This window comes from Oncorhynchus nerka, linkage group LG28, assembly GCF_034236695.1.
Source record: "Oncorhynchus nerka isolate Pitt River linkage group LG28, Oner_Uvic_2.0, whole genome shotgun sequence".
NCBI classification, from domain to species: Eukaryota; Metazoa; Chordata; class Actinopteri; order Salmoniformes; family Salmonidae; genus Oncorhynchus; species Oncorhynchus nerka.
Window position 1 is genome coordinate 64,509,803 of NC_088423.1, and position 12,636 is coordinate 64,522,438.

Consider the following 12,636-nt stretch of genomic DNA (forward strand, 5'->3'; position numbering starts at 1 on the left):
CAGCTAGCTAATTAGCACAGGTAGTCCACTCTGTCTACCGTCTGTTTTCGGTAAACAAGCACTTTAACCTAATATGGCCGTGTTGGAACCCTAACCCAAAAAAGGTGAGTATCAATTTAACCTCGCATGGTCGGAACTAGAAGCATTTCACTACACTCGCATTAACATCTGCTAACCATGTGTATGTGACAAATAACATTTGCTTTGATTCTGCTTTTGGAAAATTATTATATGAAAGATAAGGTCGCGGATCTGGACAAAAATCCTCCTTACATAAGACGCCTTCGTCCAAGGACTCTTTTGTGCCATGAAATGGAACTGACAGTCAAGGGCTACTAGCCACTGTGCTAATGCCTCTGCATTGCTTGCTCTTAAGGGTTTGAGGCTCACAAAAAAACTTTGTGACTGCTGGTGTAAAAAGGGCTTTATAAAATACATTTGATTAATAGATTGAAACGTAGATCTTTTTTGGGGGGGTGGAGATAGTGTAGTTTAATTCAGTGTTCGTAAATAGTCTGATCGCGTTAGGCAGACAGATGGACTCTAATGAGAGCCAGTAAGGTATGCCATGCGAACACAGTTGCCTACCTATGCTATGACCCTGCGGTGTACTTCCAGGCCAGATCCCCTGTTGGCATCTCCCAGTTACTCATGGCTTAGAGTAAACTAATAGCAGAGTCCAGCTGAGTCGGCCCAGTAGGCATCTGTTATCAGTTATGTGTTGTCATTTCAAATATGTCACACTAGTTCATCATTAATACTAAAAAGACCGTGCCTCAATCATTCTCCATGCCTCAAGTCCATGCCTGAACTATTGGCAATGTGGTGATGAGTGGATGTGAACAAACATTTAGATCAGATATTTCAGCCTTTAACTTGTTTTTTTTTTATCCTGTTTGCTATATGTGGTTTATCTTGTTCAAACTTGATATCATACATACTCCTGGAATTGAGCTACTATACCACATTGGTGGTAGAATGATTGTTAGACCTGATTGTGAGGAAGTAGTAAGGAACAATATATATATGAAGGATGTTCTCTTCCCTCAGAAAACTAAATCAGAAGATAGCAGCATAAAGCCTAAAGTCACTCTTTGCGACCAGGGGACTCAGGTCCAGGAGGAGGGCTTACGAATCGCCACAGGTAAGCTGGACTTGTCTCTGTGTTATCGGTTGGCATTGATTTAAAAAAAAATCAGTTGTTTTCAATCAATCAATTAATCAATCAAATATTATTTATACAGTACCAGTCAAAAGTTTAGGGTTTTTCTTTATTTTTTACTATTTTCTACATTGTAGAATAATAGTGAAGACATCAAAACTATGACATAACACATATGGAATCATGTAGTAACCATAAAAGTGTTAAACTAATCCAAATATATTTTATATTTGAGATTCTTCAAAGTAGTAACCCTTTGCCTTGATGACAGCTTTTCACACTCTTGCATTCTCTCAACCAGCTTGCATTTGGAATGCATTTAAATGAACAGGTGTGCCTTGTTTGTTAAAGACCAAGTCCATATTATGGCAAAAACAGCTCAAATAAGCAAAGAGAAATTACAGTCCATCATTACTATTGTACATGAAGGTCAGTAAATCCGGAAAATTTCAAGAACTTCAAGTGCAGTCGCAAAAACCATCAAGCGCTATGATGAAACTGGCTCTCATGAGGACCGCCACAGGAAAGGAAGACCCAGAGTTACCTCTGCTGCAGAGGATAAGTTCATTAGAGTCACCAGCCTCAGAAATCGGGAATTAACTGCACCTCAGATTGCGGCCCAAAAACATGCTTCACAGAGTTCAAGTAACAGACACATCTCAACATCAACTGTTCAGAGGAGACTGCATGAATCAGGCCTTCATGGTTCAATTTCTGCAAAGAAACCACTACTAAAGGTCACCAATAAGAAGAAGAGACTGGCTTGGGCCAAAAAACACGAGCAATAGACATTAGACCGGTGGATATCTGTCCTTTGGTCTGATGAGTTCAAATTTGAGATTTTTGATTCCAACTGACGTGTTTTTGTGAGACGCAGAGTAGCTGAACGGATGATATCTGCATGTGTGGTTCCAACCGTGAAGCATGGAGGAGGAGGTGTGATTGTGTGTGGGTGCTTTGCTGGTGACACTTTCCGTGATTTATTTAGAATAAATCTGCAGCAATACGCCATCCCATCTGGTTAGCGCTTAGTGGGACTATCATTTGTTTTTCAGTAGGACAATGACCCAAAACACATCTCCAGTCTGTGTAAGGGCTATTTGACGATAAAGGAGAGTGATGGAGTGCTGCATCAGATGACCTGGCCTCCACAATCACCCGACCTCAACCAAATTGAGATGGTTTGGGATGAGTTGGACCGCAGAGTGAAGAAAAACAGCCAACAAGTGTGCAATATATGTGAGAACTACTTCAAGATGGTTAGAAAAGCATTCCTCGTGAAGCTGGTTGAGAGAATGCCAATAGTGTGAAAAGCTGTCGTCAAGGCAAATGGTGGCTACTTTGATGAATCTAAAATTGAACATATATTTTGATTTGTTTAACAGCAGAGGTAACTCTGGGTCTTCCATTCCTGTGGCGGTCCTCATGAGAGCCAGTTTCATCATAGCGCTTGATGGGTTTTGCGACTGCACTTGAAGTTCTTGGAATTTTCCGGATTTACTGACCTTCATGTCTAATACTAATGATGGACTGTCATTTCTCTTTGCTTATTTGAGCTGTTCTTGCCATAATATGGACTTGGTCTTTAACAAACAAGGCACACCTGTTAATTTAAAAGCAAATTAGTGATTACTTGAGCTAACTCCTTCTCATACGTCTGTTGCTGTTCTCCCCACAGGTGACAAGCCGGTGGTAGAACTCCCTGTAAAGGAAACGAAGGCCACAGACCATGAAGTGGAAGTCCCAAATCCTCCTGAGCATGATCCCTGCAGGTTATCAGAAGCTCTCACAGAGGGCCCTGCAGTCGACGAGGCCTTATTCCCATCTACCAATAGTAAAGGCTCTCGCAAGCCCAAAGAGGTCACCTTAAAGAGCAGAGAGCCCACCAGAGTCCAGACCTTCGCCTCTGATGTGGTCGTAGCTCAGGTGGAGGTCACCATCGAAGTGCTTTCTGAACTGAGGAGGTAGGCTGTCACTGATTCATAACCAAAAGAAAATACCAGAATTCCAAAGGGCAATCTCTCTTTTTATTTAAGTGCTTTTTTTGTCAACAAATAGCAGCACCATTACTCCCAACAGGGTTATGAAAAGTGTGACAGGTGGAGCTGTTGAGTTAACGTCAATTGTCATCGAAGAGATAACAAAGCACTTGCACTAGCTGACCTACACTTTCAGCTAGAAATGTGAACGCACGAGGGGATATGATAAATGATCCTCAAGCTAAACCCCACTGCTGCCTTTTCATGTCTCTAGTGAAAGGTTTTCAAGTGGCAGTGGGCTCTCACTAGTAGGGTGAGTAGGGTGAGCAACACGAGGTACATGCTGAAGGGAATAGAGAACATCAAAGGGTTCTTCTGTTGCCAATTTTGACATGCCTACTAAGTGGTATTTCAAGAATGGGGGGTGCTTAACATGAGAATCAGCATCTATCTCTACTCATAGCCTATAACTTTTATTGTTACTATCCATATTTTGACCTGCAGTATTGGAACCCGGAGCATAATATTTTCACTGTACCCTGCAATTACATCTGCATCCCTGTATATGTGACTAATAAACACCATCTAAAATGTAATCTAATATATTGCCGTCACCTTGTTTTCATTAGTTACATGTATATTCTGTTTCATTAATGAAGAAAAAGTGTAGGTCTGTGCATTGTTCAAACATTGACTGTTTTGTAATGTTACTGTGTTGCTAGGACTCCTGATGTGACCTTGATTTCAGTGGGGAGTGAGTTAGACAGTCAGTACGTCAAAGTCAAGGAGACAGAGGTTCCACAAGATCCAGAACCCACTGCATCTCAGCCACCTACCTCCACCACTGAGGAGCAACTGCCGGAGCAACTCTCGGGGCAACCCCCGGGGGAAGCCGCTGAAAGTCTCCCTCTTCCTTCCAAGGAGGACACTTTCCCTGAAGAGGACTTTACAAAGGCTGCGGTCAGTCCTCAGGAGCCAGTTATCATTATAACACCACCAACCCCATACAGCAGTGCGCTAACAAGCCCACTGGATGTGGTCACCAAACCGGAACCAGAGTCAGTAACGATGGTCCCTCAGGTCCAGCCTGAGCCTGTGTCGGCCACAGAGCAGCACAAACCTGTTCCACCTCAACCAGAGTCTGAGACAGTGAACGATTCTGCGGAACCAGTTATTCCTCAGCCAACTCCCCCTTTAGTTGTTAAAAACCCTACAGCAACTGCACAGGGGGCAGCTCTGGATGCACAACTATTGGTCATAGGTGAGAAGGGCAATATCAATGTCAATTTCAGCACAATATGGATTGCACAGCGCTATGTTACTGGGTGAAATGCAGTATGAATTTTGCTCCTCATGGTCTGTCAGTCCTCCAATAGGTCCACAGATCATTACCCATACCACCAAGCATATAATAAATCATGCTCCGGTGCTCTTCTCTTCCAGATGACTGCCCACCCTTGCCCGCCCCCTTTGAGCACCGCATTGTGAGTGCCAAGCAAGTCCCGATGGGCTCTTATTACGCTGTAAAGCCTAACGAGGTTCTCGGAGGGTGAGTCCTAATTCTTAAGGGCAACGAGAATGTGTTTACTGTACACATAAGACTGTGGTGTCGCATATATTATTCCCATTATTGTTACCCCCCCCCCCAAACCAAACCACAACATACTTACTGAAAGTGAGGGTTGCCAACTGTTATTTTACTGTTATAAACACACTGTCAGGTCTACCCAATGATGTTGGCTGACAATAGCGACGTAGAAAACACACCAGGAGCCGTTTGCTGCAGCAGTGGTAACCAGGCGCAGCGTTAGCAGATAAACAGGGCTAGCAGACTGACAGACTGAGCAGTATAGCATGATAGCAGGCGACGGGCAAAGCAGGGAGAGATAGTACGTAGCCGCAGAGCTGAACAACTGGCAACGCAGACATGGCTAATCCCCAACAGAGTCTGCAAATAAGCACTGGCTTCTTTTATGCTTGTCATGGACAGGGTTTATTTTGGGCAGGTGTTGAGTTTCCCATTTGCATAGGGGCTTTTTTAAATCTCCGTGGTCCATGTCGAGTGGAGGCGCTCTCTCGCTACATCAAGAAGTTGGCTTAGTAAACTCTCCATGTGTGGCGGATGATGATGTACTTCCAATGAAACAAGAGGAGTAAAACAGGTCCTTGGAGTATGTCAGCAAAGCCCTGACAGAGGTCAACGCAAAGGATACCCCCTCAAGGTTGACTGCTTGTGGGTCTGTGCCCTTTGGTGCCTTTGTCAGGGTGTCTGTAGCTTTGAGTTCTAGCATTTTAAAGGTTCTGCATAACCTGAAGCTCGGATTCTGAGAATACCGCGTTGAGACTCTGTGCTTGGGTGTATGTGTGTTCATCAATGTCTATGAACAAATATTTGTGTTCTCACCTGTCTCTTTAGCATGTATGTAAAGTATCTGTGCACTCATATGTGTCCTTGTTTCCACAGGGGACGTTTTGGGCAGGTCCATAAGTGTGCAGAACTGTCGTCGGGCCTAATCCTCGCGGCGAAGTTGATCAAAGTAAAGGGAATGAGGGAGAGAGTAAGTGGATATACAACAACAGACCTGTGGTCTTTGTACCCCTCCTCTCTCTGACTCCCAACCTTTCACCACCCACCCTGACCTCTCTCTATGTTCCTGTCAAGTTTATTTATGAGGTTCTATGTGAGCAATTCTCTAGCCGCAGCTTAAAGAGATACTCACACGTACAAACGCGCACACACACACACACACACACAAGCTCTCTCTCTATCTCAAAATAAAAAATTACTACGCAACAAAGTTAAAGTTGCAAAATCTAACTTTTGGGTGACCCGACCAAATTTGTGTACACTACACGATTTTGGCCCTGATTTAGCTATCCCAGACAAGCTTTTGAGATCAGAGACAAAATCCCCATGTCGTTGCCTACTCAGGGAGCGCAGCCGTCACCAACTCATTTAACACGATCTCATCTTTGAGCAGTCCCAGACGCCCCGATACTTTCAAACGCGTTTGATTTTATCGGCACAAAATCTGCAAAGCTCCTGTTTTGTTTGAGATGTGCAACGACAACTTTTGAGAACGTGGTCAGTAATAGGTCAATGAGAGCTCGCCAGAGAAGAAGCCAGTGAGATGATGACGTTGTTCCGCATCACCCAGGATGTGTAGACTCTCCAGCAGGAGCCATGCCTACCACTAGTATTTTATTTATTTTACCAGGTAAATTGACTGAGAACACAGTCTCATTTACAGCAACAACACAGGGAATGGTTACAGGGGAGAGGAAGGGGGATGAATGAGCCAATTGGAGGCTGGGGATGATTAGGTGGCCATGATGGTATGAGGGCCAGATTGGGAATTTAGCCAGGACACCGGTGTTAACTCCCCTACTCTTACGGTAAGTGCCATGGGATCTTTAGTGACCACAGAGAGTCAGGACACCCGTTTAATGTCCCATCCGAAAGAGGGCACCATATACAGGGCAATGTCCCCAATCACTACCCTGGGATATTTTTGTAGACCAGAGGAAAGAGTGCCTCCTACAGGCCCTCCAACACCACTTCCAGTAGCATCTGGTATCCTGTCCAGGGACCGAACATGACCAACCCTGCTTAGCTTCAGAGGCAAGCCAGCAGTGGGATGCAGGGTGATATGCATTTGTACATGCCTTTGACCAAAGCAAAAGTGTCAAATCGTTATGAAGTTCAGAAGCAATGTTAAAAGTTCAGAAGTTCAGCTATGAAGTTCAGAAGCAATGTTATTGAATTCAAAATGCTGGCTACAAATTTCAACTCTGTATGGCAAGCGTGAATGTCTGACTGGAAACTTGACTGGAAACTGCTTTGAGCCACAGCTCGTTCTAGCTACATTAACAATCTAATCACATCATCACGTCATTGTTTTCACAAGACAGCGTGGTGGTGTGGAGAATCCTCATGACCAAGTGAATAATCTTGTAGTGTGTGACACCCCGTCTGTGCCAGATCGGCAAGCAAGACAAATCACCACAGGAAAGACGGTTGTTTAATGTGAGAGGTTCAGCGATGTTTGGATTTTGAAAGTCGTGTAGTGAACACCCGGCATAAGAAGCGGTAGATATGTTCTATGTGCACTATTTCTATGCTTCCCGTTGGTAAGTTTCATATTTGCGTCTTTTAATTTCGGATCTGTACACCAGCTTCAAACAGCTGAAAAAACAATATTTTTGGTTATTGAAAAGATATGTCCAGGAAATGGCAGATTGATTTCTGCATATTTTTACACATATTTACATGTTCTATTCTTACTCTTTCCATTTCTCTTTGACACTCACAGACACACACTCGCTGAGAATGCACACAGCACGCACCTGTGTCTCTTTTACCCAAAATCCATCATGGCTCCCGTCAGGATTCATTTCACATCCTTCGCCTCCTATTACACCTGCTAATCACCACACTCTCTTTATAAGCATTTTTTTTAACGATGCATTTTTGGCTTCTCTTCTGACCTTGCCTTTATTGACACATTGAATGAGTACAACAGAAAGCTGGTACAGAAAGCTGATATTGAAATTGTGATTAATAATGCATTTCTTAATCAATCATACACTGAGCAAAGTACGATGTTTCTCATGTCCAATATGTGATGTACACATTTTGTTCAGAGGTAATACATTTCTGTTTGGTCAGAATGACAAATGGCTCTTTTGTACTCCTAAATATCAGAAACATCCACTTTTAATTTGTTTCTTACTGGAATAATATCATATAATATAATATATTTTTAGGATATTTCAATTACTTCCAAATTAAAATACTTGTCTTTTACAAATTGTTATTGTAAAAGATAAGTATTTTAATATTGGAATGTGTTTGGAAAATACATTTGCATGTATTTGAAAATAGTCAAATACACTGACCCAAATACACTCCCATGCATTTAGCCCAGGTCGGTTATGTATTTGAAATAATGTATTTGGAAAGAAGTATTTGAAAATACTTTTAAATAGTAGACTATTTATAGGAAATCATTTGAAAATACTTTCAATTAATTTCAATATAAGTTGTTTATTGGGGCCACATTATTAGATGACTGATGGGGGGGGGGGGGGGGGCTGTGTTGAAGCCACCATGCCTCCATTTTGTCACTCCCCCACCATTGTAAAAAATATTTTGGAAGCAATAGAAATGCATTTATTAATGTCTACATTTGTTTTTGCAACATTTATTCTATTACAGACACCTTAATGTATACCTTTTAAATCATAGTATATATTTTTATATTACGAATGTTACTGTCCCCACTACAACAGCAAAAATACTTAAATAAATGTAATTTTGACCTTGAACATTTAATTGAAATACTGTAGAATTCCATTCATTCATATGGAGGACTGTGCCTACTGGGTAGTGCCAATATGGCTGACCGGTGGCTTCAAAGCCTCTCACTGGCCATTAAATAGCATCAGCAATCCAGGGTTTGTATACATCATTGATTTGAACCCAGGTCTGCATAATACATTGTTCAATGAATAAGTTTAAGGTATAGTGTCATATACGTATAATTGGTATGGGTATAAGCACCCTCCAGAGTGGTTTGATAATTTTTTTCTCTAGAATCATGAAATGTGATAGATTGTGATTTTCCTTTTTGCTGAGGTTGAGTGACTTCCTGCTCTCTCTTCTCTTATTTCCTTATTCTCTCTCTCTCTCTCTCTGTCCTTCCTCCCACTGGGTAACAAAGGAGGAAGTGAAGAATGAAATAGGAGTGATGAACCAACTTAACCATGTGAATCTGATTCAGCTTTATGATGCCTTTGAGTCACGGACAAACCTTACGCTTATTATGGAGTAGTAAGTCATTATTCGCATGAAGTCAGTATTTAGAAATTGCAACTCTAATAACACAACCTATCTGCATTTCATGTGGGTACGGCAAACACTGTTCCAGGCTATAAAGCAATGTCTTAGTGGAATTAATCTTTTGTGCCACTTAATTTCCTCAGCTCTTCTTTCCTTCTTGCACAATATCACTTTTCCGGCACTGACCAGCTCCCTGTCTTTGCAGTGTGGACGGTGGCGAGTTGTTTGACCGGATCGTTGACGAGAACTACCTGCTGACAGAGCTGGATGCCATCGTGTTTATGAGACAGATCTGTGAGGGGGTACAGTACCTCCATCAGCAATATATTCTTCATTTAGACCTCAAGGTAAAAAGCGTAACCTATACATAGAATATATTGCATGACTTGTTAGTTTGACATGGATTTGAATTATATTACGTATCCCCCTGGTGTGAGGATTCTTACATGCTCTCCTTGTTTCCTCTCAGCCAGAGAACATTCTTTGTGTCAACTCCACAGGGAACCAGATCAAGATAATAGACTTTGGTCTGGCCAGAAAGTATGTTTCTCAGTATTTTCTCCATTCAGTGACCATAACTGTTTTAATCTACAAATCTCATCTATTGACATCCCCCTTTTCCCATCATTCTCAATTGAGTAGCCAATGAGGTAGTCATGGTAACAGTCACCCAGTACAGCTTGGTAAAAAGTTGGCCATCTCTGTAACTCTGAGTCTCCACCCATGAAGCTCTGTTGTAAGACGTGGGATCTTTATGTCCCCATAGTTCAAATGTGCTTGTCTCCCCTCAGGTACAGACCCAGAGAGAAACTAAAGGTCAATTTTGGCACCCCAGAATTTCTGGCTCCTGAGGTGGTCAACTACGACTTTGTCTCATTCCCAACGGACATGTGGAGTGTGGGAGTCATTACTTATATGCTGTGAGTCTCTCTCTCTCTCACACACACACACACACACACACACACACACACACACAGAGAGAGAGAACCACCTCCGCTTGACAAATATATTCACCACACACCTCTGCAAGGCAGCAGCATCAGTCATACCTTGTAACACAGTGGACACAGTGTGTAACATGAGGATCTGATCTGTTGTAAAGGGTCAACCAATGGTATCCTAGCCACCGGAAACATGCTTGCAATCCATCTATAAATGCACATTTGTCTCTTGTCACCCACACTAGCACACTGTTCAGCTATGACTAAATTTATACCCACTGCTGCCCCCTCGCAACGTTGCCTGTCAGCCTCAACCATGGCCCTGAATGAACTGTGTGCATCCCAATGGCCGTCTGTTTTTTCGCAGGACCCGGCAGATTCAATTAATGATAATAAACTGACAGCTGTCCAAGGAGATTTAGGAGGGTTCGCCCAAAATAAGAATGTGTGGCTGTCACACTCTATGCCCACCAGCTTGCCTGAATACCTAGCACTACCCAGGGCTCCATGGTGCTAATTGAATTATTATATTCTATTTTGAGTAAGCATCAGCATGTGAGTGTGTTTTGTTTCAATTTCTCTGGAATGTGGCACACACTTCTGCTCCTTCGTAACCATTGCCCACAGTCTTTTGTGTTGAAGTGTGTTATGGGTCTAAGATTCATATTCTCAAACTTCATATTTACATACCTGGCCCATACTTTTCATTCCATGCAACAGGGCACTGAGGCAGAGCTCTCTGTAGCATCATGACTTTGATGACTGCTTTGTCTTTCTAATGAGTCAGTGTATAGAAGGACTGTATGAAAATGTAACTAACCCAGAATATCTCCCTGTTTTATTAGTCTGAGTGGACTGTCTCCATTCCTGGGGGACAACGATGCAGAGACTATGAACAACATCCTTCACGCCAACTGGGATTTTGATTCAGAGGCATTTGAGAATGTCACAGAGGAAGCTAAGGACTTTGTTACCAGACTGCTGATTCCAACTAAATGGTATTTCATATCTTCCTTACAATTGATTGCCTATTCATCTATATTGTTTCTCCCTCTTTGTCCTTCCCACTCAATCATGGCCAGAGCACCATCTCATTTAATCAAATGAAAAGGCCTTTTGTTTGCCTAAGGCAGGAATATTCCAACTGAATACACCTCATTGCCACTTAATCACAATCAGACTGTTGATGGTTCATTTGGCCATTTGTCTAAATGGGTTATTTGAATATGTGCCATGAAATCCAAACGAGTTGAGTAAACAGGATATAGAAGGTCAATAGAAAGTAGCACATTTGAGTCACATTAAATGCAAACTACACTGCCAGGGCCTGAGTGAGTTGTGTGTGCTCCCACACTGGACTGTTCACTGAGTGGTCAGCTGGCAGGCAACAGGCACCTTGTTGTTCTTTCTGTGCTGTGTCACCATTAATGATCTGGTCATTCCTAATCGGGGTACTTAGTTGTGTGTTATTCACCCCCACACCCACTATCAGCCATGGTGAAAAGGATCATAGTGGGCTCATCATTAGCCTCTCTCTGTAGACTACTTTTCTTTCCAGGGAATGGGTACATCTCTGCTGTTAGCAGCAGCTATTTCATTATAGGCTAACAACATTAGATGAGGCATGGGTTACGGAGAATGTTTTCACCCCATAATGGCAGAGGCATTGAAAACTCAGTTTAGAAACAGAAAGGGGAAATACGTTTTTGGAAGTCGTCAAGTTTTGGGAGTTGTACCACATCGTGTAAAAATATAGTCAACCAAGTCTCTTGATTGAATGTCCATTTGGGCTGTAGACCTGTGTGTATTGATACCCCTATCCTGGGTCTGTATTGTAGCAGTCGACTCAGTGCAACTGGCTGCATGAAGCATGCCTGGCTGAACAATCTGGAGGATAAAGCCAAATTGCACCAGGTTCGGCTCAAGTCCCAAGTCAAGCTCCAGCGCTACCTGGCCGCTCATAAACAGTGGAAGGTGAGGACTGAAGCCATTTACGCATGTTCCCATGCAATCTCATTATAGGTCACATTGCATCTGTGTTAGTGAATTGTCGGAATAAAATCTTTATAAGAAAGTGATCTAAATTCAATGATTCTACTTCCTTGCAGAAACACTTCCAAGTGGTTGCTGCAGCCAACAGGCTGAAGAGGTTTCGCCAGCATCATCCCATAAACACTGTATCGCAGTGAGAAGACTGCTGTCAAAGACTGAGTAGTTGTGCCTCGCGTGTATTGCTGACGTGCTGCACCTCCATGGCAGGACGTGATCTGCAATAGTGTCTGGCATTGGTATGCAAATTGCAATGGACATTTATTGAAATGTACTGTAGTATTCTACTCACTTTTTATACGGTACAGTGCACAACTTTGTGCAGTCTTCCTGTGGGTGATGTTAGTGGTTACTAAATTATCTGGGGCTCACAGTGCGTTTCAAGCAGGTTGCCTACTACTTACTTAGGTGTAATTGTTTATTTAATGACAAATCTTACTGACATATGTTTGAACTGCTTTACTGAATGTACATCAAGTTGACAAATTATTCGCAAGGCTTTCTTTTTTTTTGTTGGTTATTTGAATATGGTAAGTGAATCTTCACAATCACACAGATGGCCTTGTCTTGTCTTTCCTTCTATGAAGGCTTTGAATAGGCCACTTGTTTGCATGCTACACAACCTGACTGTACGGTGTTCCCATACAGCATTATTTTGTGACA

The 12,636-nt window shown here is 42.5% G+C and overlaps 1 protein-coding gene across 2 annotated transcripts in view; it reads left to right on the top strand.

Moving 5' to 3' along the window:
- Positions 1-12,530, top strand: part of LOC115113535 (myosin light chain kinase 3-like) — a 36,489-nt gene extending 23,959 nt beyond the window's left edge. For both annotated transcript variants that reach the window (XM_029641306.2, XM_029641305.2), the window contains exons 2-13: positions 1,051-1,144; positions 2,841-3,126; positions 3,864-4,402; positions 4,585-4,690; positions 5,606-5,699; positions 8,865-8,974; positions 9,189-9,330; positions 9,453-9,523; positions 9,775-9,903; positions 10,770-10,922; positions 11,763-11,898; positions 12,033-12,530. In XM_029641306.2, coding sequence (XP_029497166.1) covers positions 1,051-1,144; positions 2,841-3,126; positions 3,864-4,402; positions 4,585-4,690; positions 5,606-5,699; positions 8,865-8,974; positions 9,189-9,330; positions 9,453-9,523; positions 9,775-9,903; positions 10,770-10,922; positions 11,763-11,898; positions 12,033-12,113 — 1,941 coding nt within the window. In that variant the 3' untranslated portion in view covers positions 12,114-12,530. The remainder of the gene's footprint in view (positions 1-1,050; positions 1,145-2,840; positions 3,127-3,863; positions 4,403-4,584; positions 4,691-5,605; positions 5,700-8,864; positions 8,975-9,188; positions 9,331-9,452; positions 9,524-9,774; positions 9,904-10,769; positions 10,923-11,762; positions 11,899-12,032) is intronic.
- The last annotated feature ends 106 nt before the right edge of the window (positions 12,531-12,636 follow it).